General features: G+C 44.2%; 1 protein-coding gene across 6 annotated transcripts in view; it reads left to right on the forward strand.

Annotated features, from left to right (window-relative positions):
• Positions 1-27,584, forward strand: part of PTPRO (protein tyrosine phosphatase receptor type O) — a 922,864-nt gene that overhangs the window by 851,574 nt on the left and 43,706 nt on the right. For all 6 annotated transcript variants that reach the window (XM_085652640.1, XM_085652641.1, XM_085652636.1 and 3 more), the window contains 3 exons: positions 12,642-12,776; positions 17,522-17,644; positions 24,735-24,889. In XM_085652640.1, the coding sequence (XP_085508766.1) occupies positions 12,642-12,776; positions 17,522-17,644; positions 24,735-24,889 (413 nt within the window). The remainder of the gene's footprint in view (positions 1-12,641; positions 12,777-17,521; positions 17,645-24,734; positions 24,890-27,584) is intronic.

Genomic DNA, 27,584 nt, shown 5'->3' on the forward strand with positions numbered 1-27,584 from the left:
TACACTAGTTTTCCATTCCTTGGACTTTAATTTAGCAAACTTGTGCATTGATGGTGTTGTAGGTATTGCTTGTTTCAGTTGACCAAATTGGAATAACTAATTTCCGAATTACCTGAGGAGAAATCTGGTAGGCTGAAGACTTAGAGCCACCCAGCAACTTTAGATGCTGCCCATCAGGATTGAGGTGTTTCGAGGTTAGTTTTTATCTAGATTGCTTCTTCTTCTATATTACCTGCTCAGTACCTTTTGTCTCAAGGCCTTAAGATGTTGACCCTTACCTGTACCTCTCTGACTGTTAGGTGTGGAGTGTGTCTGCTGTGAACCTGGTATCTGATCTCCCAAAAGTCCCTCCAGGCTACTCGACTAAGTATTAGAGGATCCTGCACAGTCCAACACATATCCTAACCGTAATCCTTACCAAAACAAGTTTACAAAGCAACATCGGGGGATTCACCAAGTAGTGCAGGTTATTCTGAACTAGCCTCCATATGCATACTTCACTTTTTACATACTGCTACCATAACTTAGGCAACTGTTAAAGATTGAAAAAGAAAGAGCCACAGAGATAAACTAATCAAACGGAAAGAAAGGCCCATCCAGAAGAAGAATAGGAAGCCAAGCACCATGTTCCCAAGGGATGAAAAGTGAGGAGTGCCAAAGGCGGGGTGAAGGGGAGAAGTGCCTCCAATTCCAATAAAGTCTTATGGAAGGCAGTTTCTGAGATGCACTGTATCACCATGAAAGGCTAACAACATTGATTTTGTGTTTGTGTAGACCAGGCTTCTCCAACGAGTAGCTTGTGAGCTACTGTAGCTCTCCAGCTATCTTTAAGGAGCTCTCCTGTCGGCAGCCCAGTCTACTAAATAAGACGTTTTTGCATGGTTGAATTAAAATCTGCGTACCAAAACTGATTCCGTGAACTCACTACACAAGTGTGTACATTTTCATTACTCCTAAGCTGATGTTTGGGAACAGTGGCTAAAATATGACTTGTTAATGAAATAGCTTTACATTTGAGATGTTGGATATACTTATTACTAAGATTATAACCATTGTGCTTGTGGCATTGAAGGTATAGCTTTTCTGTACTACCCACAAAGAGGCATTCCAGATTGCAAAGCCTTTTTAGGTCTCGCTGAGACAGCGCAAGCTGTCTCTTTGAGACATTTTGTAAGTGGGCTTTCAAAAGTGCTACCCACATGATTTGGCAGGCCTAAAGCTTGAGTGCACGATGGCGTGCACGTGCACAGCTGCTGCTCGCACTCCCTCCTCCCTTCTCCCCCTCCCTTTTCATCAGCTTCAGGCTCCTTTGATGCTGGCATTCCCCCCTGCCTTCTCGCCCAGCCCTTGTCACCTCGGCTTGTTATTCGCGCGGTCGTGTCACTTTCACGGCCAATGCTTGTTTTCATTTGCTCCCTGCCCCATGCATGCAGAGTCATCGGGTAGTTCACTGACGAAGTGCGCTTTCATGACACTAAGCAGATGGCTTCAGAGGATTCTTTTCAAAGGGGCCGTCCGGGCTTTTAGGAGACAATTGCTCCCAACATAAAAACTTTGCAAAGCATATCAAGAGCATTAATCTACCAGTAACTTCCCCATTCTACAGTCATTCATCTGTTATTTGATGTATTTTACCTACTTAGTTAATTGGTTCAGGAGGAAAAATATGAAAACGTCACCAGGAAAGGAAAAATAGGCACAGAGAATTATATTAATAAGTAATTCTCTCTGTCTATTTTTCCTTCCCTGGTGACGTTTTCATATGTTTTGCCTGAGCCAATTAACTGACAAAGTAAAACATATTCATGACCGAAAACCCTGTCACGTTGAATGAACCACGTCTCCCTCATCTCCCCTCTCTATGGTCCTTCTGTCTCCCTTGATCCCTCCCTTTCTACCGTTCTCACTCTTCTCCAGTTTCTCCATCAACGTTTCTTTAATCTCTTAACATTCCTGCCCCTCATCTTCCCTCCCTCCCAGATGTGTATCCCCTTCCCATATCTCTTACTGTTGCACCCACGTCTCACTCAGCCCTTCTCTTTGTCCTCATCCTTCCTGTCTCGCACACCCTGCATTTTGTTATGCCCACTCTCTCCTTTATCCCACCCATCATTTCCCATTACCACCTGGCGCACCTCTCCCCCCCTCTGTCTTCATCTCCTTCTATTCCTCCATCATATCTCCCTCACTGTCTCACCCTGTTACTTTCCTTTGCACTTCTTCTCTGTAGTTGCTACCCTGTGTGACAGACTCCGCAGTAGTAGGGTACTTCGTGCTCTCTCTCTCCCTGACACAGGTGTAAGAGGGCCCATGCCACTACCTGTGCAGGGTTGAAATAAGGGCCAAAAGTAAAGAGTACCAAGTCACGGCATCAGTTTACAGAGAAAGCAAAAAAAACGAGAAAATTCCAAAACAAGCATTTGCAATGCAAAGGGTCTTGCATTTGCTTGGACCTGCAGGGCATGTCTCTCTGCATTACCAGCCTGCTTAGGGCACAAGCATTTGCAATGAAATAGGTCTCGAATTTACGCGAGTTTGAGCTATTGGCAATGTAAATGACAATGCCTTTTATTTATATTTAGTTTTTTAAAACATAAACAAAAGGCATTGTCATTTACAATGCCAATAGCTTAAACTCGCGTAAATGCGAGACCTATTGCATTGCAAATGCTTGTTTACCTTACTGCTGGTAGTCCTGCCTGATGCACTGAGGTGATTGCGGCTGGTAATCTTGCTTGGGGTGTCCAATATAATCTTGTCTGATGTGGTCACTATTACAACTTTAATAATATTAGTAGCTCAGGATGATTTTCATTGATCGAAAGCAGCTCTTATGACAGTAAAGGTTGGAGACCCCTGGTGTAGACGGAAAGGGTACCTTGATGAACCCTCACAACTGGCCTCATGAACTCCTCACAATACATCTCACAAGAATATTATCCAAGTGCCAACTATATGAAATGTGAGAAAAGCAGCGTGAGCCCTTGGAAGGAGAAAGTACAAACCCAGAGACAGGCAATAAAACTAGGAGTGAAAGGACGCATAATAGACACACCTGTCCTGTCATTTACAGTTTCTTCTGATTGATGTTAAAGCTTTGATATTTAGAAGTTTCCATTAGATTATCCATTCAAAGTGTGCTTGGCTATGGCTGAGGTAAGTGCTTTGATGCAATTTTTATGAACTTTCTGCTGACAGAATCTTTTGTGCCTAGAAAGAAAAGCACAATTGCAACAAGCAATGACAAAGCCAAAAGGTCTAGCCCTTTTTGAATGAAAGTGCATTGACTGCAGAGTGATTAATGGCCCTTTGATTTTAATCCTACAACCCCCTTAAACCTCAGAGTTGTAGTTAAAATAGCACAGACATGGTACTCGTGAGCTGAAATCCTTTAACAATTCTTTACCGATATCACAGAATGAAGCGGGTGAGTAAAAAATGTGAAAGAGAAGTATGGAAACGTCTAGTGAAATCTGGAGACCCATACTGGCACTTTTAAAAGCACAGAGTTATTGCTAAAGAGTCTTTAAAGAGGTGTCTGAGCTGAGGGCACTATTAAAGCCAATAACAACAAATTGTTAGTAAATAATGGTGGCGTGCTAAAAGGAAAAAAAACGTTCTAGCTCACAAAACTGTTTTTGCTTTTCATAGAAACATGGTGGATGTCATGAAGGTGAAGGAAAGTTCAGTTTAACTTTTTTGAGCTTTGGTGACCACAGTGAACATGAAGGTCTGCTCATAATGTGGAATCAGCAGCCGTTCTCATTAAGATGTGCTTGCCAATAAGTGGGCACACACTGTGCTTGAAGACGCAAATGTTGAGATGACATACAATCGCGTTAACATGAAACAGTTCTCGGTGTATAAAAAAAACAAAAAGAACCAACATACTCTTGCTTAAAGCACCTATGGTAGAAACCACAGCACTTCCTATACTCCTTTCACCCACTGTTTCGACCAGGAATATGATTCTCTGTTGGAGTCAAAGTTCTTTGCAGCTATTAATAATCAACACTTTGTAGGACACGTCTGATACTAGTATGGCATTGCAGCATCTGTCATACACTTAAGTATTTAATTATTTTCCAAGATTTATTTGTATGTATGAATGTGGTATTTCTATAGTGCGAAGCTAACCAAACGGCAGCTGAGCACTGTACAGCGTCCAAGAAAATCATAAAGTCAAAATAAGGTTGGGGACTGTTAATGCATTGTGATGTAGTGTTTTCTTAATAGATGTGACTTCAACTCCTTCCTAAATCAGAGCATTGTTTGCAGGGCTGGAGAGGCCTTGTATTCCACTGGGCATTTCCACTTTGGGCTGGAGCTCTTGGAAGCACATTTTGAAAGCCGAAGGCTGCTCCCAGCTCCCCGAGGTAAACTGCAGCAGGCACAAGAGGCTTCAAAAGAGAGAGAAAGAGGTGGGGGGCAGAGACAAAGTGATAAGAGAGGGAGAAAATAGGATGGATGGATGGAAAGAGGAAGAATGGATGGATGGAAAGTGAGCGAAGGGGCAAGAAGATGAAGGGAGAGGAGCTGGTTTGAGAATTTTTACCAGGGATGCTTTTTGGTTTTAAAGATGACGCAGGCGAGCAAGTGGAGCTGAAGGACATCCATCAGGAGGGGGTGGTGTGATTACATCTCTTTAGACCCATGATGAGGCATGCTAGTGCATGTAGAATGCTCTTAAGGGGCATTTCAGTATGCTTTCTGATGCCTTAGGTGATTATAGGCAATATATATATATTGGAAAGTGGGTTATTAGTAGTGACCTACCAATAGCAATATGGCCATAAACACAATAAAAGGTTCAGTTAGGGTCTCAATAAATTATTCGCTTGCAATGAGCAGGCAGGCTTAACTTAGGAGACAGGTATGTAAATAGGCCTGGGCGGTGAACTTTGCTCCGTTCGGGGAGTTTACTGAGTTTTCTGCAATCCGCACTCCGCGGAGCTCACGGAGTGCAGAAAACTCCGCTTCGCGATGTGCAGTGGAGTTTTTACCCCGCTCATGATCGAGAACGGTAAGTTCGCGATTGCGAACGGTAAGTTCACGAGCGCGAGCTGCCGCTCGGGTAGAATTTCTACCCGAGCTACAGAAATACCAGCACAAACTGCAGTTCACACTGCACTCCGCCACTCACGGAACTTTGCGAGTTTTTTTGTAACTTCGTGGAGTTCCACGTAACAAAACTCCGCGAACTATGCCCAGGCCTATGTAAAGCACTATTCACTCAAAATCCAACATGAAAAAAGTCTCTCCTTTGGGGTTAGATCTGGCTAAACCCACCTACTGGTGTGGCCAAGTTTCACTAACACACCTTCCAACCCCCTGACTAGTCTAATTACTGAGGCTCCTGTGTGGTTTGGGGTGCAAACTGTCATTCTCCCATTGAAGACCAGTTTGACTCTCCCACCTTCGTCCTGCCTTTTGGCTTTTGCAGATAAAGTTCTCCACCCACAGGAAATCCATTGTCTGTTCTGACAGGTCACTTCACACCTCATCAAGCAGCTCCGACTCAGCCTGGGAAAGGCCGGCCAATCAGGAGAGGGCAGCTGGAAAGCTGGATTTTGGCTCACAGAAAAGAAAGTTTAATAACTTATTTTTTGTAATACTTATTATAAATCTAACAGTGGCAAGTTGTTGGATGTATCTTAACTATTAATTAGATACATTGAAGTATATTTTTGGGTGGCGCCTGTTGATATTTATACTTAAATAAAATATCTCAATGTTAGCCTTGGGAGCAATTCACTACAATGGGGAAAATGGAATTTGCAGTTTTCTCTCACTAGGGCTCATAAAACATATTTCATAATGTCCCTCCTGATAGTTTCAAGGCACCCTACCCGTGGGGTACCTAGGGAAGTCAGGGGAGGGGGTGATTCATATATAGAAATAAGGTAGTTTGAGATTTTGGAAGTACCCTTAATTCCCATTCCCATTTTCATATAATTAAAATTCAAAAGTACCCTGCAAGGCAGGGCTGGCTTTTAAAATCACAGCAGTGCACGCTATAGTGCAGGAAATCTACTGGGCCTCTTCCCCTCTCTGCCCTATTATATACTAGGGACTTATAGGTAGTTTGAATCTCCCTTGCCTTATTATATACTAGGGTCTGTCATTGCCAATTATAATTACACCTAACAATGTTCTTTTAATCTGAGCCCAGGGCACAATCAGAGTCTGAAAACCAGGCCCTAGTAGTCAAAATGGGGGCAAAAAGTGGGGGGACACTGCAAGTAGACCCTGATTTCTCACTATTGCACCAACCATTTCTTGGGTTGCCACTGAAGTCTTCAAAGATGGAGGTGACTCACTTGCAAAACATACTTAGAGATTCAGGTTCTGGTTTATAGAAAACGTGTTAAATTAAAAAAGCGGAGGATTGGGGCACATTTAAAGTTACATTCCCTGGTTATTCTGAACTACTAATCGTCGTGAACAAACTCAGAGCTGTATTCAAAAACCATAACAGGTGGCGTGGTCAATGTTTGCTTTTAAAATACTTTCACCAGCAAGTACATCTTAATATTAATTTGGCGCGCTGCGGGAAGAGTTAATAATACCTGTGATGTTAAAGGGTTTCCTCAAAGGTCTAACCAGGAGAGCATGATAACAGCAATATTCAGTTTACCTCAACTTTATTGCAAGGTTCCTGATAACACTACAAAAACAAAATTGTGTACTTTATTAACCAAAAAGTAAAGGTTTTCCTTCTCTTTTTTCTATATTAATAACACAATGCTGGATTGAAGAGAAAAGCTGTTCATTGTAAATGGCAAAAAGGACAGACTGTATAACTCCAGCTATGCACACAAGACAATGAAAAACGAACCGTGCCAGCCAAAGGATGTATTGGTTTATAATTAAAAGGCGCCCAGCTCACAGACGGCAATAAAATGCTACATTAAGTCCTAGCGGAAGTAGGTGAGGTAATTTTAAGTCACACCAAAAAGGCACAATATTATTGGATCTAGAACTGAGACCTGCATGAATGAGACGGATGAAGCTCAGCTGTTGTATTTTTGATGGAAGTGAGCAATGAAGTGATTGCAAACAAGAGAGGCCATCACCAGTGGAAGTCAGAATATGCAGAATTTATGTACTGACAAATAAGAGGCCAAAATACAAACCTTAAAAATCTAAACTGTTGCAGCTAAATACCTGGTAATGCAGATGTTTTAAAAGCAACTCAGCACCATCTTCTGTGGTGTAGCACCCAGTCCAAGGAAAATCACAGTTGCCATATTTAACTGGCTGTAGTGACAATTTCATTTAAAGGCTATATCATCAATTTAGGGAAAAAATAAAGATGTTTTATTTTTTATCAATAAGAGCTACTGCCAAATATTAACAGGAAATTTGCAATATACTTATTATAATCACATACCAGAGACATTAGTGGTGGTGTGACTCTCTGGTGGCAAGGCACAGGCAAAACTCCATGCAGTAGCATTACTTCTATTATATATACATATAAATACATAAAACATGAAATGAAATCAGAGATTGACTCGCCATCCTTCACAATGAAATGGACTACATTTTAAACAGTTGTGTACAAGTGCTCAAACAAAATACCATCATCACAGTGAAGAACTCAATGTCTAAAGTAGACCACACATTCCAACCGACCTAATTCAGGAGTGTGTTTGCTGTTTTGTTCTTTAAAGACAAAAAAAGCTGTATGCCAACTGAAATTGCCTCTGCTTCAATAAAAGTAAATGGGGAAAATACTCCCCAGCCCCCCCCCCCCACCCCCAAAAAATATCCCACTTTCCTGGTCTAAAATGTTGGCACGTATTGTAGATTGACGCACACTCCTATGTTGTGGTGGGTGGAGGAAATGTGTAACTGGCTGAAAACATATATTATACTGTTCGAGCTTGTCCTTTTTGCAGGGTTATCCCCAAACATTTTGCCTTCTTCATGTATTTTTTCAGACCTGTTTTTGTTGGTTTTATGACTCTGGCCACTTTATCACTGATAATCGGTGCTAAAGTGCATGTGTTCTCTCCTGTAAACTTGGTAAGATTGGTCTACACCTGTTGGGCATATTTAATTTAGCTGTAAGTCCCTTGTACAATGGTATCTCATATACCCAGGGACTGTAAATTAAATGCTACTAGTGGACCTGCAGCGCTGCTTGCGCCACCCAAAGAAGTAGACTTTCAAACCTGTCTCAGGCCTCTGCAGGGCCTTGGTGAGCAGTTTACCGCCATAGTGACAAGGCATTTAAAGTGTTTACCATGTCTGAAACTCCCCTTTTACAACATATAGGTCCCCCTAAGGTAGGCCCTAAGTAGCCATATAGGGCAGGGTGCTGTGTAGGTAAAAGGTAGTACATGTGCCTTTGTTGTGTGGCATGTCCTGGTAGCCTATTTGGTTTCTCACTGCCATGAGGCTGCTCCTCTTATAGGTTTGCATTGTGAATTCCCTTACATGTGTTTCAGGGATAATTTCTGATATGAAGGGGTAGCGTGGCCATGTTTGGTATGTTTGGAATAGTAGCGATGAATCCTGCTTATTGGTCAACGTGGATTTTCTATTACTATTTTAGAAATGTTTAGTTTTAGAAGTGGGCATTTCTGTGTGCTTATGCAACAAGGATTCTATGTGCTGGCAGGCTGAACCTATTTCTGCTTTGTGCCCCCAGTGATCTCCAGGGTCTAGGCAACCTGCCCTGTGGTTGGGAGAGATTAGAGTGGTGAGCACTTTTATTGATTGGGACTTCCTTGTGCTTTTGCGTTACTGGAAGTTCCTAGTGCTCATTGGAACTGCCAGGGGATTCACGTTTTCATGCTATGCTGGGCTAGGAGCTTTGGGTAGTTCTTGAGATCTCTGTGTGTTTTCACCACTGGGGAGACTGTCTTGCGCTCTCCTGGGTGCTACTCACTCGGGGCGCTGCCTGCTACCCCGCCGTTGGCCGAGTTCTGGGCTGAGCCCCACCCTAGAGAGAAGGAGGCACTAAACGTGGGCATTCATCAACGGTCGAGTGCTGCAGGAGGGCCAGGCATTGCCTAGCAACCTGCTGACATCGGTGGCATGCAAGGAAAGAAGACTCAGCCCTGCCCAGCAGGACACCGCACCGAGCACAACAACAGAGACACAGCAGAGCCTGTCCCGGTGCGACTTGGCCACACCGAGAAAAAGTAGCTTGAGGGGCTGATCTGAGGTCAGAGTTGCCTCCAAGGCCTGAGGGCCAGTCCAAGTTGGGTTCGGAGTCACCCTACAGCCATCAGCTGTACTGCGAGGCCATGGGCAGCCACATTGAACCCCCGAGAGTGCCGGCACCGTGAGCTCGTGGGCAGCCAGCCTTTTTAGGAGTGGAAGTCTCCCGCCATCGTGGGCTGCGCAGGTGCCTCCCGCCTTTGTTTGGCACATACCTTAGGGGCATCGTTTCTCTTTCAAAGAATTGGTAGTATGGGTCGGAACCTCGCCAGAGGGCCCCATATCGTAGGTCTAGTAGCCTGACAAAATTGCCATATAGCTTCTCATAGAGGTGCAAGTGCCTCGGTTTCCTGTATTTACGGTGGGAGAGTTGATGCCCAATGTTTACAGTCTGCATATTTAGAAATATTTTGTGCTAAACTTGTGGTGTTTTGACAAAATTGCATAATATGCACAATATGTATGATTCATATACGTGTGCATAATTGGCCGCATTTCATTCTCTAAATGTTATGTGCAGGAGCTGCATGATAACTCGCAGTAAAGGCTGTTTTAATAATGTGGGCTTAACCTGTGCACCTTATAATTGTTTACTTAAGCACACTACATGTGTCATGACAATTGCCTAGCTGGCAAAAGTGATTTATTACCTATGTCTTATGACCATTGCCTAGTTGGCAAACTGATTATTGATTTATGTGCTTGTGGTCTATGTGTCTTGTATATAATACAGTGATATTTTTATATAACATTGTAGAGAGAGAGAGAGAGAGAGAGAGAGAGAGAGTGTGCGCGCGCCTGTGGGTGTGCGTGCGTGTGTGTGTGTGCGTGTGTGTGTGTGTGTGTTTGTGTGTGTGTGTATATATAATGTTTATCATTAGCATTCACTCTAGTCATGCGCTCACACACTTTCGCCTATCTGACTTTTTTGGAAGTCGGCTGACTTCTAGTGATTGTCCAGTTTTTAATCCACTGCAACACATTTTTAACACACTGCACCAATCTCACCTATTCCTTAAGCGACTGTTTGGCTTTCTGTCCCTTTCACATCTCACGGCACCAACACTGATTTTTCCTGCAATTATCACTCATTTTTAACTTTATCCATTAGTGACTGCACTGTACAGCATTTTCTCACCTATACTACATCTCTTTGAGCAGTTGACTCGATTTCCAAACATCAGGCTTAGACCTTAGCATGCAAAGATGAGACTCCAGTGACATCTAGGCCCTTCTTCGGCACCAGCACAAAGCTTATATAACTTGACCGCATAAGTTGCGCGCCGACTGGTACAAAGATATTGGCATTGGCTTTCACACGCTTCCAATTATATGAATGCGTTACATTCAATGTTCCCCTTTTAGTTACGATGGTACACCGGATTCCTCCCATATTAAATTGGGCCACATGGCATTCATGGTTTATAGGTTGGACAAACACATCCAAGATTCATGTGGGATACTGTTTAACTCTGTTTTCCTTCAGACTATTTTTGAGAGACTTAAAACCCAATCTATGCATTCTTTTATAGTTTACCATGCCTCTGGCACCGCCAACACCAGCTTACCTTCTGATCTGCCGCGCACAACTGATGTTACAGAACACATGGCCATTTGCACCTACATATAGAGTGGTAGTCTTTTTTCTATGCCTGCTATTAAAAGTGTTTGTCATTGCTGGCCTAGTCATCAATGGATGACAAGATATTTTACTACTTGCTGCAAAAGTGTTAAGTTTTTTGCCTTGTCACTATGAACATAGTAAAGTCACTTATGTCACTATAAATTGAATGCCTTTCACCTTAGCGCACTATGTGATCAAGACCACAGGTTTGTGGTTGAAACGCATCATCCTGACATGCTAAGACAATAAATCTTCTTTACTGCATCGTTAACTGGAGTCTGTGCCCTTGTTTGGCCCACCGTGATCGTTCGTTGGGATCCCGGTTATATCCCGGGAGTTATCCTGTTGTCTGCTGCGCTGTTTCTTTCCTTCAATAAAGGCTTTCAACTATCTGCTGTGGCTCCTCAAATGGACGCTCCTTTTTGTTGGATTAAATGTGGCCGTGTCCGGTCGCGAGAAAGCCCACTGCCTACTACAGGCGGATCCAGCGCTTGCCAACATTGAGCGCAGTGGAGCAGAAAGGCCGCTTGGGGATTTTGAATGAATGCAGATATGCACACACTGGATTCACCTTCGCCCACTGGGGTTTCTACTGTGGAACACTGGTTTGATTTTGGCAGCACCCACTGGGGCGATACGATGGAGAACTACAGGTTCCAGCATGCCGAGTTGCACTCATTCACGGAGGCGGAGCTTGTCATACTTACCAAGGTGTTCCTCATCATGACTGCCAGTATCAGCTTCCTGTGTCTGTGAGCAAGAACACTTTGTTGTTTGAAACGCGTTGGGTATACAATTTTGGAGGGAGTTATCCTGTTGTCTGCTGCGCTGTTTCTTTCCTTCAATAAAGTCTTTCAACTTTCTGCTGTGGCTCCTCAAATGGACGCTCCTTTTTGTTGGATTAAATGCGGCCATGTCCGGTCGCGAGGAAGCCCGCTGCTTACTACAGGCAGATCCAGCGCTAGCTAAACTTGAGCGCAGTGGAGCAGAAAGGCCGCTTGGGGATTTTGAACGAATGCAGGTATGCACACAAAGGAGTCACCTTCGCCCACTGGAGTTTCTACTGTTGAACACAGGTCTGATTTTGGCGGCACCCACTGGGGCGATACGATGGAGAACTACAGGTTCCAGCATGCCGAGTTGCACTCATTCACAGAGGCAGAGCTTGTCATACTTACCAAGGTGTTTCTCATCATGACTCCCAGTATCAGCTTCCTGTGCCCGTGAGCAAGAACACTTCGTTGTTCGAAACGCGTTGGGTATAAAAAATTTGAAGGGAGTTATCCTGTTGTCTGCTGCGCTGTTTCTTTCCTTCAATAAAGGCTTTCAACTTTCTGCTGTGGCTCCTCAAATGGACGCTCCTTTTTGTTGGATATATATATATATATATATATATATATATATATATATATATCTCTGTGTAAATTTTTCTATTAAAAAAGACATCTTTTGCTGATTGTACTTCCATTTGTTAAATATCAATTGCATGCCATTAAGCACCTCTATCGCTTTCAATGAATAAAACTCCAGTTAAAAAATTGGGGGTTGAGACATTTATAAAGGATTTATTGGTGGAAGGGAGAACTTAGTAAATAGGGGTTGAGCTTATCACTCAGACCAAGTCCACCTTAATACACCCACTTTGAGACAGTAGACATTTGAAATGCAGTATTGCAAGGCTGAGTTCTCTCAGTGCCTTTAGGATTGTTTTGTGTGTGTATGATATCTTTTTACGACAGCTAAATTCTTGGACACTTGTTTACAACCATTCCAGCTTCATGATATGAGAAGACGCTAATCTATAATCAATGCACTTTTGCATTAACTGCTGCTTATGTTTCAGGGCTACAATTCACCCCAGGAATACATTGCAACCCAAGGGCCTTTACCAGAGACAAGGAACGATTTCTGGAAGATGATCCTCCAGCAGAAGTCGAAGATTATTGTCATGCTCACACAGTGCAATGAGAAGAGAAGGGTATGTGGTGCAAAGTAATTACCAGTTGCAGATCTGGCTTACCATCACCTCAGGTCTCAATTATGTGGGTGCCTACTAAGCACCTCATGACACATAATGAATCCCCAAAATGCTGGTAATGTGTTCATTTGTAGCCCACTTGAAATCAGTGTAACAAATTCTGGAGCCAACTGTTCTCAGACCCACGGTCCTGATTATACAAGGGTGTAATTTATTCTTCTGAGAAGCAGTTGGTGGAATTACTGCTGCTGTGCTGTTATATCATGGCAATGGGAGGCACTTCAGAAGAGAATCTGCCTATGGAAATTACTTTTATGAAACAAATTTTGTTGCTACTGTGATTTTGAAAGACTATATATTACCACCTATCAGAAGATGGGCCTATTATTTAGGGAATAGGAGACCTACCAACTTAATAAACACATCCTGGAGAGGTCTCAACACATGTCTCAGTGAAAGCCTTCTCCAACCTTTATAGCAATGGTACACGCAGAAGGAAACTTCTCAAAGAAATGTACACTAAGGCCAAGAAGCACCTACAGAATTAAAGTCAAGAAAATAACACAAAAAAATTAAACCATTTAGAAAAAGAGAAAAAAATTACTAAGCAAAAAGACCCCAAAATCGGATAAGGGAAACTGGGTATATGATTTTTTTAAAGTTTTAAGGCAAAAAAAAAAAACATCTGCAAGAACTAAAATACCAATGCAAAGTTTGATGCTATAGTTTACTAGGACCAAGGTGTGTTCTAGGGCTCACATTTTTTAAGCGGGGTTTGGATACAGAAGGCGGATTTCCCTGATCAAAGTTTCTAAATTCTGACTTAGGGCCTGATTTAAAGTCTGGCAGACGTATACTTCATCTCAAATTTGATGGATATCCAGTCTGCCATATTAGGATATAAGGAACTGATGCACTTATACTAAAGGCAGACATGATATTTGTCGTGTTTGAGAAAAGCAACCATCCACCAAACTCTAAATCAGACCCCTAATCTCTATTCTGGAGGTCAAAGTCTTAAAGCTGGATAAGTTCCACTGCTGAAGCCAGTGAGTGTCCATTGAAGTGGGATATGCCATCATCGCAGTCCCACTGAAGCCATTGGTTTTGGTGCCCAAAGCTTTGAGTAGGATGAAGCTAGATTTTATTGCTGGCAAATTTGCTTCACCGCTGGATAGATTTGCTCACTCACCCCAAAATATTACCTTCAGTCCTGTCTACTTTCAGTGACTTTTTGGTTTTCCAAAATCCTCCCTCAGTGCAAAACTGAGGCTAGATACATTCACTACCTATTCCAGCTGAACGTGTTTTAAATCTGGCAAAACCGGGGTGGGACAAATCTGGTTTTCTTGCCCACCTCATGAATGAACTCCTATGGAAAGCCTTAGCACCTTGTCCTGATCCTTCAGAGGCAGAAAACAATGCTGGGGGAAAACCTCATGGCCACTCCTCTATCCTGCAGGTCTTCAGGGTAGGCTTTTAGGAACACCGTTGCTCTCCAGCTAGGGCTCCTACATAGTCCATTCCTCTGTCGTCAGATAGGACCTCTTAAAGCCAGGAGTCTTTCTGCTTTTGTGTCTCTAGATCAGGCAAACAAGAGGCCAACTACTTGACCCTTAGAGAGCTGTCCCTGAGTGTCAGTAAGAGTCAGGATTCCTTGAGTCTTCTTTCTTCTGGACAGACTTTCTTCAGATGGAGACTTCCAGTGTCCAGGAGTGTTCTACGGAGATGGTGCAGAGGTGCCAGTCTTATCCTGTGTGCTAGTCAATGATTAGATGACTTTTCGTACCCTGTACCCTACTTCTTGCCCTTTTCCCATCCTCTTATGCAACATCTCCATGTTTGTGTTACTTTAAAGACAAATCCAGAAGCCATAAATCCAAAATGGCTAACCCATTCTTCTAACAGAAGGATCTCTGACTATCCCTTAATCACAGTCCTATTTAGATAAGATTTCCTCCTTCTATCAAAGCCAAGAAATGTACACAGCTGACAGGACTGGAGGCTTAAAATCTAGGAGGGTCCTGGAGTTGAATGGGATCATATACACTCTATTTGAGATTTCCAAGTTAAAAGGTGTAGTGTGAAGGCTGAGATTTGCTCAGCCAACTGTACCTGCCTCCCTAGCAAATGGCCAATCTCTGTTAAGTGGCCGGTTATGGATAATAACCCTTCCTTACTGAGCCCAAAAGCCTAGCCATTATTACATGAAAAGTAAAGATGTTAACACCAGCCAGGAGTGTGCATTGAGCCTCTGGAGGTGAGAAGAGTGACAAAAGTTGTTCTAACCCAGCTTGGGCAGTTCGGGCTGGACTGTTCCCATGAGGCACAGTGTCAAGACTGACTTGCATATAGCTATGTCTGAACTGGGGTGGCGAAGTCAGCTAAAGAACGATGATGGACTCAACCCAGCTCTGTGACTGGGGGTGAGTGTCTGAAAAGTTTCAGCGCTCCGTCCATCATCTCCTTGCTTTGTTCGCCCTTAGTTGGCAGGGTATGCCCAGATGTGGGTCCCTTGCTCACTTTGCCACTGGATTCATGCTAGCCTGGCTGATGAGGGCTGTTAGCCCGAAACCGGTCCCAGGATGCTTGTTTCCGGTCCAGGGAAGACATGGCTTGGCAGTTCGGGCTAGAATGTTCCCATGAGGCACAGTGTCAAGACTGATTTGCATATAGCTATGTCTGAACTGGGGTGGCGAAGTGAGCTAAAGAACGATGATGGATTCAACCCAGATCTGTGACTGGGGGGTGAGTGTCTGAAAAGTTTCAGTGCTTCGTCCATCATCTCCTTGTGTTTGCTTTGTTCGCCCTAAGTTGGCAGGGTATGCCCAGATGTGGGTCCCTTACTCACTTTGCCACTGGATTCAAGCTAGCCTGGCTGTTGAGGGCTGTTAGCCCGAAACCAGTCCCAGGATGCTTGTTCCTGTCCAGGGAAGACATGGCTTGGCAGTTCGGGCTGGACTGTTCCCATGAGGCACAGTGTCAAGACTGATTTGCATATAGCTATGTCTGAACTGGGGTGGCGAAGTGAGCTAAAGAACGATGATGGATTCAACCCAGATCTGTGACTGGGGGTGAGTGTCTGAAAAGTTTCAGCACCCCGTCCATCAGCTCCTTGTGTTTGCTAACCCAGAATTGACCCAGGCAGCACAAAATACAAATTTATAATGCTACTTTGCACTAAAGTTATCAATTATATGATTTCACAATTAAATTAGATTTTGAAAACTGAGTGGACCTAAATAATTCTTTTTTGTAACATTTCCACAATTAAAGTTGAAAATTAAGGATTTAAATTATACATAGGCCCCTTCTGGGAGAATCTAGCTCAACAGATATAGGGACAACAGCTTTTGAACATTCAGTATCTTTGAGGGCACACTATAGCAAAGATTTAGTGTAATGCTTTTTCATAAATTGAGCAGCCAGCCCTATGGCCTTACAAGGCACACTTTAGAGGTGACTTATTAATATATACAAATAGGTTTTCTTACATGTCAAGGTGCTTTTTCTTTCCATGAGTCGCTGCAGTGCCTTTAAACTTCAGCCCAGCCAGAGCACAGTGGTATTGCAGGTAGTGTATGTCTTTGTAAAATATGTATGTGGTGTAAATTCACACTTACACCCCACATGAGATTTACATTCCATGCTATTGGTCCATATTCCACACCATCTACCATGGCCTTAAAGAAAAGTAAATAAACCAACTGGGTGAAGCCAATTTTGACAGTGCCATCTTAGGGACAGAGCTCAAGCCCTGTGGCACTAAATAGCATATTCAGAAGGTACAGGTTCATACCTGCAGCAAAAATAGGATCCGGAAAATCGTACAAAAAAAACTGAGTGATCATTCAGAAATTGCAGATTTCCTACATCACCCAAATCAAAATGGGACCCTTTGTCTTTCGGCTGATACGTTCTTAGACTTGAATTATACCTTACTGCCGTCATTTCTGAAGCACAGCCCTGTCGCCGTTAATAGGCTGTGGCAGGGCACAAGTCCTAAAAAAAGAAGTGGGGGGACGCTGTCACCGGAAGTGACGAGAGGTGGGGGGACGCTGTCACCGGAAGTGACGTCACAACAGGAATCTCATGGGTATTCATATGCCTTTAGATGAAAGGTGGTCTGCACCCTACCTCGCGGAGGCTGCGTTTAATCCCCCCGCAGTGAATGCAGGTAGACAGACGTTCTGAATAAGCTCTGATCTCGCTCCAGAGAGGCCAAAGAGTGAAGTCCAGCTTTTGGGCAGGGGGGACGGAATCCACCCGTTAAAACCTGGTAAAATAAGTGGGGGGACGCCGTCCACCCGCGTGGTACCCCGACTCGAGCCCTGGGCTGTGGCAGGGGTGGGGGATGAGGGAGATGACTCACCAAGCTCTTCCCTGATCATTTCCCCTCCTATTTGGCGCCAGACTTTGTCGCACACAAAACGTGAAGCAAACAAAAAAGCTTTTTTTTCTTCAATAGATGTGGTAAATTATCTAGCTAATCCCTAACACTACAGATGGCACTGATGTGTGTTTTGTAAGCATCCCATTTTATCAGGTTCTTGTAGAGATTGTGTATTAATGGGGGCCTGGCTCCCCATCCGCACAGTCTCTGATGAATACAAGTGAAGTTCTCTTATTTGTACCCTGCATTTCAAGCCGCTCAGGAGCCTTGTACAAAGAGATCATTCCACCGATGATGTAACGCCTGTTGATTCAAATGCTTCTATAATAAAGTGCCTGTGTTATTCTTGCAGGTGAAGTGTGACCATTACTGGCCATTCACTGACGACCCGGTTGTCTACGGAGACATCACCCTGGAAATGATCGCCGAGGACGAGCAGGCTGACTGGGCATTTAGGACCTTTAGACTAAGCTATGTAAGTTTAAGCAAGAAGATGACATTTGGAAAGCATGTGGCTAGTTTTAAGTTTCATCACCTTTATTTCTGTCTGGGAGTGAACATATTGCAAGGCTGAGTCTGGGTGTTGGATGTAAAGTGTTGATTAAGATTTAAGAAGTAGAGCTGGTTCCTTGTTGAAGTACGACAACTGGTAAAGAGCAGACTTACACTTCGTAATATCACCTCATTTCATATTTGCGTTAAGTATTACTAAAATAGGTTTACTAGATTTCAGTGAGTTAACGCTCGCAGCTGACATCTGCCATGATATAAAACAAGGGTGCAGAAATCCGTTGTGGGGAGTTGTCCCGGAAACACAACCCACAGACAGGGCATTTGGGAGACAACCCAAGAGGGGGTTCTCGATGGGAAAGTCTAAGGTGGGGGCCCTCATTAGGTACCCTGTAGTGAATGGATGAATCTGGAGGGATGTCAAGGGTCTCCCTCTTCAGCTGGCTGGACAATGTCTCAGCTCTGCGGTGGGGGGAGAAGCGTGGCCTTATTCATTTGAAATACCAGGGTGTCCCGGGTTCATTCGCAGCGTGCCAAAATACTGAGCATTGGTACTTCAGGTTAGATTTAATTCACCCTGGTATGACCTGGATGTGAACTGATGACTTACGCTTGGACATCTGGATTTAGGCGCCCGTAACCATCCACGTAGCCATGATCACTCCAGGCAGCCATCACTCAATGTTGTGTTATCTATGTCCTGATGATGACCATAAGTCATCAACATCAAAACGTTGTCAACGTGCTCAAGCAAATATTTGGCTTTGAATTATGACATGATTTTATATTTCGTAACAATGGCACTGATTCATGCATAACTTCAGTTTGAATTCTGGTCCAACACGCTGTAGCATTTTTTTCTTTATATTTTTTTCACTGGTTTCACTTGCGCCCTTTATATGTTTTCACGAGTACAAAGTGTTCACTGTTTCACTTTAATACACAACTCAAAAATATGAATGAAGCTGCAATTTATGCACATTTGATCTGATTGTCCTACATTGACAATATTATTGCATTAAATAATGTTCTTGGGACTATTTTTTGTGATCATCTAATGTATATTATAATTAAGTTATTTCATGAAGACTATCCCCTTATTGATTCCCGTTGAGACATCGTTATATGTTGTCAATGCTGAATATGGCAGGGAGCGTTGCTCCGGCCTCAGAGGTGCTGCAGGTCGGCCATGGTTTTCCCAGAGAGTTCTGGTTCTCTCTGGTGCAAAAGATGAGGACGATTTCCTCATCTTCAGTATTTTTGGTCTCTGAGGTGGGTGCATCTGATCTGACATTATGGCAAGTGTGTCTTGGCACTGGCCCCTGCCTCACCCGCAACAAGGTGTAACACAGCGGCCTCCTCTGAATACCCTCACAAATTGGTTAGGACAGTGGAAGTTGGAACAAGCTTTCACTTTTGCTGAGGACTCCTATAGAGGGTGTGAGTTGAGCCCACAGTATCCACATGCCATCTGCAGTGTTGGCCGTCATCCTTTGGCTTGCTGGTGGACATGCAATTTGGTCTGCTGCCAGGATGGATACTGCTTCCATTTTGAATGGCTGATATCTCAGGGTTCCAGCTTGGGGGGGTGAGTTTGGAAAATGCCAGCACCATTTGCTCAGCTCACTCGTGGGACAGACCGTGGCAGAGGGCCTTTCATTGAGCGTAATGCCAGGTTGATATAGGATTTGTCTTTTGCACCTTTGTATGAGTTGGGCCCTCGGTTCCTCCTGAGCGTCATCATTCATACAGGTGCTTGCTAGCTCACGCAGCCTTGCGTAAAAGATGTCAATAGATTCTCCTTCGCATTGTGACACCTGTCAAAGTTTGAATATCTTGAAGTTAGGATTAGTTTGGGAGTCGAAATGTTTGTGCAGTGCTGTCACCGCACTGTCGTAGTCGGAATCATCTCCCATGTTTAGGAGGTTCCTGAAGTGGTGAAAGAGTATGTCCCTATGTAATGTAGCAAAATTGACCTTTTTGTTTCTCCATCAGTTTCTTTCATGACCTTGAAATAGTTGGTCAGTCTGTCAACCCAGATAGCCATCTGGAGGCTGCAGTCCCTGGGTCACTAAGCTTGCTGAAGGGGGTAAGAGGGCTGCTGGTTTACCTACAGGGTTCAATGGTTGCCCCCACCTCTTGGTGGTGAGAAAAGGCCGCTGGTGAGGCTAGCCGTGGATTGTTGGCACCATCCCCTGGATGTGCTTGGCTCATTGTGTACACAGCACTGCTTGTATAATGTGGTGGCCTGATGGGGGGAGGGGCAGCTTGTGCTGCTGCTGTGTTATCAGAGGTGGGCCCTGCTATCACCTTTGTGAGGTAATCCTGTGACCTCTGCCAATGCGTGCGTACTGTGTGAATGCGAGCCCACCACAAAGGTAGAGGACCCTTTTTCAACAGGGTACTATGTTGGGTGGGCCTAAATGAGGCCTCTTCATGCAAGACAAGAGTGCCGTGCCCGAGTGCCCCTTACAGCCTTTTCAGAGGCTTGCTATGAGTTTGTGCGGGCCCTATTGGTGTAGGGTCTACTCTGAAGTGTTACCAGAGGCCTGCTGGGGATGTGATGGTAGTTAGGTGCACCTGGACAGCCTTAAGTGCAGGGTGTTACTGTGATAAGGGGGTTCTGACCATCTTATCCAACTGGATTTTTTGCTTTTTGATCACCTAGTTTTGACATTTTTACTTTGGGAGAGCCTTATAACTTGTGACTCAACCACAGAAAACTCAAGGAAAAATGGACTGCATGTATTAACCTCCAGTGTCTGCCTTTTAAGATAACGCTGCTGCAGCGCAGCAAGGATAAGGAGCACTGTGCTGGTTACATGTGAACACGTGTGCACATATGTGTGCACATGTGAGAGGGCTGGGCGCAGGCGACTCCTGTCATGTGCAGCCCAAGAACTGCGCACAGGTAGCCTGGTGCAGAAGGAACTACAAAGAGTTTGGTAGTGACCTGGAACAGGGAGGAAAGTCAGAGTGCTTTACTGTATTTGACTGTAGTGACGCTCCATTATATTCCTATGGAATAGGCTGCTTTAGTGTGCAGCTCCAGTTCCCTTTGGCCTAGAGATTCCAGGGCCGCACCAATATACACTGTAACCTTTGTGAAAAGAACAATTCTGTAAAGTACAAAAGCATATCTGTACAGCTTATGGGTCATCCAGGTATGTCAAATTTCTCTAACTTGACATAGGATCAGAGCCCAGGCCTTTTGTCACCATGCTGGGCTGGATAAATTACTTTTCCCTCCAGATTCATGAACAAAGGCCTCACCCATCAAAGGAAGCAATCAACAGTGCTTAGGTCAGCCCTGAAGGAGGACGGGGTTGGGTGAACTACTCTGCATCTATCAGCCAGCTGTCATCCTGTGCCAGGAAGAGTGTCCGCCCCAGACCACTCAACAAAGGAGGAAGTTCAGAACTCTAGAGCCAAACCAGAGGGGGGCTCCATTGAAGATCTGCTGGGGGAAGGCCTCACCAGGAGTAAACTGAGACCAGAATAATCAAAAACAGTCCACTGACGCCCGAGATATGCCTTGGAGAAGTTTTGGGTGGCTTTTGACCTCTTTTCAGCTGCAATGAGTATGGGGCTCTGCCGCCGAATTGGATTTCTGCCTCCGGGGTGGGTTAGGGTCCTGAGACTACACCCGAGAAGACATTGCACGAGAGAGCACCATAGTGCTACCTCGCGATGTGAGAACGTGGGCCAGGACCCCATCCCTGGGCACCGCAAAGAGGAGAGGGGGCCCAGTACCCCATCCCTAGGCCCCAATGGCCGAAGCAAGAAGGGGGGTGCTGACGCTTTCCGGAAAGGAAACAAAGCAAAAAGGAAACCAAGGCAACTCTCCCCAACGCAGTGGGAGAGCCACCGTTGAAAAATTAAACAGGCAATGAAAGGAGCGCCCGATATTGTCCTACAGGGCTCGTCAGCTTCGCCGGCTTTTAAAAATGAAAACCTCTTGTTTGTGGCTTGTGGTGACCCCAGGAGGGCGGTATCACCACCAACATGTTCCCAAAGTGCGGGTGAGCTATAGGAGCAGCTCAGCCTCTCCCCAATGAAAGTGCCAGAGTCCCCACTCTACGTTTGGTGGGACTCTATGGAAGATAACCCCTCAAACGTTTCAAGTGTTTATCAAGTTTCTCTTAGCTATAACTTTTGTTTTAGAGTTGGGAAGGCTGTGCCCTCTTGGGGTGAAGATTATGACTGCAACCAGTTGTGGCCTGAACGTGTTTAATGTGAGCATTCATGTTGAGACACCCTCTAGGGGTGGAAGGTGGAAATTACATCTATGTATGCTTACCAAAGCCATGTCCATTAGGGACTATATTTAAAGTGCAGTATTTGTCTAACAAAAGTGCTTAATCTGCAAACACCCTATAGGGGTGAAGGACTATAATTACATAGATTTTGTGATTATAACTTGTTGCCCTCAGTGCGTATTTCATGCTAAAGCTAATTCTGATAATCCAGATCACCTATTACTAGCCCAAACCGCATCCCTTGAGTCAGCCTTGGACCGCTCTGCAACATGAGCCTATTTGAGTCAAGCGCTTCAATGGGGTGTTTGGTTCCCAGTGGAGCACAAATGTGGATCCATTACTTGTGCAGGCCACACAACTAATGAGCCATTTGCTGCAGTTGTGGGTACTGCTTTTCAGCAGGGATGTTGGGTTAGAGGCTTTTATTTGGGGTCACCGGCCAGTGGGCTAGATGGCCTCATGCCAGTGTCGAGATGCACCACGGTGGTAGATGGGCGCATAAATTAAGAAGGGATCGGATACCAGTAGGTGAAGTGTTCAAGATATGAGCTGTCTCTGCACAACCAAAATCACAACTTTAATGATCTCCTAACGCTGCTTCCGGCCCCAGGATGCCGACATGCATGTGTGCTTCTATGACGTGCACTCAAGGTCACATGGTAGACTACAGATAACTCGATTTGCATCATTTTGCTGCTTGTATACTAAGGAAAAACCCAAAAATTCACCTCTGCAATAACAGATTGTGTTTTATCTTTTTCTTTTCTTACAAAAAGAAAGAGAAGAAAATATGTACACATGTAAAATTTGAACGATCTGCGAGGCAAATGATCGTGTTACTTATGTGGTTACCCTAGTAGCAACATCAGTGCCAAGTCAATTTGCCATTTTTTTTATTTTAAATGTTTCTTCGTGGACAAGGAATTAATTGATAGCATTTCTAATACACACAAGTACACATAAGTGAATTAAAAAAAAAAAGTCTAGTTAATATTTTTAGCAACGCTGCCACAATCTATGTTTATTGCTCTATTCCATGTCACACAAGCAGCAAAATAGTGCAAATTGGTTTTGCACAGTACTGCACCACTGCAAAGTTTCTTTATTACATCAGGTCATGTTTCCTTTATATTTAATAAAGATGTCCTGCGTATTCTGTCCCATTTTAGCACTCACTTTCTAACTGCAGTGACACTTTCTCTTGGAACCATACCATGTACAAATTACACCTCCTCAAAAATTGTTTGTGCGTGGCACCGCCCTCAGTGTCACACGGCAACCGTGGCCCTCTCGGAGCCAGCTATGGCGGCGCTTGAATCCTCTTCTCGAGGGCTTCTTCCAGGATTGGGTTTCACAGTGGCGCATTTCCAGCCCGTCTGCATGGATTCCAACCTCAGCATGCAGCCAGAAAAGCTCCATTGCCCCGTGTGAATTCGCTCTGGTGCCGCGGTTTCCTAGAGGGGCCGTGTGACCCGTGCCAAGGGAAGGTCGTTTCGCTCATTTACTTTCAGTCACAAATCACTCATTGCGTCAGCAACGAACGATTCGCGCGTGGCGAGTTCTACCTCGGTCCTTCACTTTTGTCTAGTACGAACCTATACTTTATATAAACTTTGTCATTAATCTTCCAACTTTTTTCTGCTCATGTTTGCAGGCAAAGAATGGAGGTTACAACTGGTGCATGCAGTCTCTCTTTGTACCTAGTTCACGCTTAGTTACTTGATATGGTTGACTGCCAACGCTGCTGGTTTTTAATCTCACCCAAAAACTCCGTACTGCACATTCATTCCACTTCAGGACTGTGGGCCTTTTAGATTGAAGACTGTGATTTTGCTTTCCAGGACGCTTGGACTCTTGTCATCTATCTTTGTAAAGTATCATTAATTGGCTCAGAGGTCCTCGATTAGAAAGACTGCCACCTCACACGGTGCCACCGTGTGACACAGGTTATTGGCTCCCGTCACACGGTCTCCAGCTGAGGAGCCGACATCACAGGGTGGTTTTCAGAGGCTTTTAACTGCCGACGTCCATTAAAGGATGTGAAAACACCCCAGGGCATTGGCACCAGGGGGGAAGTGGGGTGGAGGAGGGGGGACTTGGGAGCAGGAGGGGTGCAAAAGTGCCTCATAGGTACTTGTTGGTCGGTGGCCCCGCTCTGTCAGGCCCTGCCCCCTCCTTACACAGTGAAAGTGTTCTTCAAGTTGGCAGGTGTGTAATCCAGGACTATGATGTTTGGGTTTCATGGTCTGCTAGGAACCTTGAGTTATAATATCCACCTTAACTGTCAATAGCAAAGCAGGCTTCCAGGAATGCTCCTAGCTACATATATACCTATTATGTTTATATTGTTGATACTGGTCTAAAAACCCAGACACAGAGGTCTGTCTACAAAGGTATTTTGGAGTATGTAAAGAAGTTCCCTTGTAGTACTCTTTTACATACTCTTACATGCCTCTGTGAAACAACCCCACAACCCCTAAACTGAAACTAAAATGGGAATATGGGGGTAACATTCCTGCACAGTTACTACAGAATAGAAACAATGGCACCCTCTTTCCACATTTAGTAATAGCGAGTTGGACACTATGGGCCAGTTCACCAAGGCATGTAAGAGTATGTAAAAGAGTACTCCTGCAACGCTACTTCCTGCGCTTATAAGAGGTCCTGTGAATCAGCCCCACAAAGTCTCCCACCTGCACACAAACCAAATATTACAAACAAATCGAGGGTTCTAGAACACGATGCACTACTGATGATGTCTGGCTCTTTTCACCAGTGCATTGTCTTTTCTTGCAGATGGGTGACGTGCAGGACGTTATGCACTTTAACTACTTGGCTTGGCCTGACCATGGTGTCCCTACAACGAATGCTGCAGAAAGCATCTTGCAGTTTGTGCACATGATCAGACAACAGGCAACAAAGATCAAAGGGCCAATAACTGTGCACTGCAGGTGAGAATTACCAGATAATATTTAGTTTTAATTTCATGCGTAACTTTTTAAATATCGATCAAACATCTGCCCATTATGAACGAGAAATGAATTATTTCCTATTGTTCTACTACACAGGCAGTTGTGTTTGAAGCTTCTTTATTTGCAAAGTTTTATCAGTGGATTTAAGGAGCACTACATGTGGTTGTTTATTATAAGCATCTAGCTCTAGTTACATATTGTAAATTAAACCAGCCAGATTTTAATCTGCCTAAGAAAAACATTAATGTTACCCCAAAGGATAGGAGCCTTAACAGGTCAACATATGTGAACAACTGTAAATACTTAGGGGCATATTTACAAATAAATGGCGCGGCACAGCAAGCCATTTTACTGCGCCAAATTGCGTCATTTCATAAAAGCAGGGATGCGCCCTATTTACAAGAATACAGCACACCCATGTGCTCTCCCCTGTGCCAACGCACAAACAGCAATTGTGCACCATCGCAGCCACCCTTGCACCATGGCAAGGGTGCCTGTGTTGGAGGAATGATTGTGTTTCTGCAAGAAGGGTCACCTTCCTGCACAAAAACAATCATTATTGGCATTTTGCTCCTTCTATGTTCACAGTGGTAAAGACCTAAAAGCTAACAAAAATGGGTTCAGAAACAGGAGGGGTGAAGGCGAAACGTTTGGGGGTGACCCTCCAGAGAGGGCCAGGTCCATCAGGGACCATGTAACAATAATCTGTCTTAGAACTTTGAATTGCACTTTGACCTCTTCCCTGAGGCCCTGCTGAAAGTTTTAGCGTGTACTGTGCAGGCAGCAGGTGCACAGCCAATTCACATGGAACTTCTGCAGCCAAATGAAGTAAAAATGTACACAGTGATTCAGCTACAAGGCTCAGTCTCTTCCATTTATGCTCCCTCACCACCATCACCACCGATCCTACAATGTGGTAATACAGTCACTAGCTGGTAGTGTCTCTTCTAGTAACCATTGTTGAAGACAGACCAACATATTGAGGGTGGGTTCTAATATGAGAGATGGGACAGAGTGGAAATGGCAGACATGTGCTAGGTGTGGGGTCTGTCTGGACTGAATTGTGGATCACATGGACAGGCTGCATTCTACTGACACGATTGGCTATACTCCTGCAGAATCTCTCCTATAGTAGCAAAGGTCTGTTCAAAGGTAAGTCCTATTAGAGACAATGCTGCACATGTGCAGCTGTGTGCCTTACCAGGGTTTGCCTGCCTCACGCTCTCTCAGACTTGGAGTGAGAGGTCATTCGATATTTGTAGTGTGTTGGGAAAGATTCAGATTAAACAGTTTAATTGGAGATTTACACATTGAAGAGAGGGAGCTGCACATGGTTCAGTCAATTTTAGCATTCAAATCGAAGCAGCTCCCACTGTCTACCAGCAAGAGCTGCAGAGGAAGTAGATGGATATGGGAGCCCTGCTCTATGAACGGAGTCCTGAAGATAGAGGGGGTTGGAGAGAGGCATAAAAAGTGCTAGCTCCTATGCTGATTGTTCATCTAAAACTTATTTCACTGTATTTGGTGAGAGGACATAAGGTGTTGGTAAAAGGCACCTCAAACCTTTTATTCATGAAGTCCTTTTCAGCATTCACTTTGAATTTTTGACAGTGGCTCTGTGCTGTTGTCACCCTGCAAACAAGCGACTTAGGAGAGATTAGCTGTAAGGGAGGCAGAAATGTGAGAATGAGGAGTGAGAGAGGTGTGTAGGACTACTTGAAGCCCTACCATCCAAACCTACTAGGAACAGCAATGGAACATCTAACTGTTTACAAAATGCCATTAGCTTTAAGGACAGCCCATCCAAACAATGGCGAAGATAAAATAAGAGACAATGGCTGAAGGGGGCTGTTAAACTACCTCCTGCATTTCTTGCTATATGCCACTTCTGATCAGTGTCAAAGTGCAAGTGCTCCCTTTGTAAATTGTGATTATGATAAATGTTTGGCATATATGATTTACTGGTAATTCCTTAGTAAAGTGCACTGAGTGTGCCTGGTTTTGTAAATCAAACGCTACTAGTGGGCTTGCAGCACTGGTTGTGCCACTCACATGAGTAGCCCTGCAAATGTGTCTCAGACCTACCAATGTAGTGGCTACACGTGCAGCTTTAAAGTCCAATGTTGATCTGGCAAGTGCATCCACTTGCCAGATCCCAACCATCCCTTTTCTTACATGTGTCACCCCTAATGTAGCACTGAAGATACCCCCATGATCAGGGTGCAGTATATGGGAAAGACAGGACATGCTGGTGTGTGTGTGACATGTCCCAATAGTGAAATACTGTGTATTTCGTTTTTTTCACTGTTGAAAGACTGTCTGTCCCATAGGCTATCATTGGAGCTGCAATGTATCATTTTTCAAGTGTAACTTTCATTAGAGACAACATGGAGAAATGAAGTTGAGGCTCTCTGAACTTAGAATTTAATAACACACCTTTTAGTGAAGTTTTTTTTAAATTATGTGTTAGAAAATGCCACTTTTAGAAAGTGGGTATTTTCTTGTTTAACCATCCTGTGTGCCTCTGCCTGTTTGTGTATTCAGAGCCTGGTTTTGCAGTGACAGGAGCTGGGGATGTGCATTGTCTCTAGACAGTCCCAAGGGGGGTTTGAGGTGTGCCCTGCCTTTCCTGTGTGATTCATTGCTGGGCGGAATAGACCTGGTGTGCATGTAG

The sequence above is a fragment of the Triturus cristatus genome, chromosome 4_1 (genome assembly GCF_964204655.1).
Source record: "Triturus cristatus chromosome 4_1, aTriCri1.1, whole genome shotgun sequence".
NCBI lineage: Eukaryota > Metazoa > Chordata > Amphibia > Caudata > Salamandridae > Triturus > Triturus cristatus.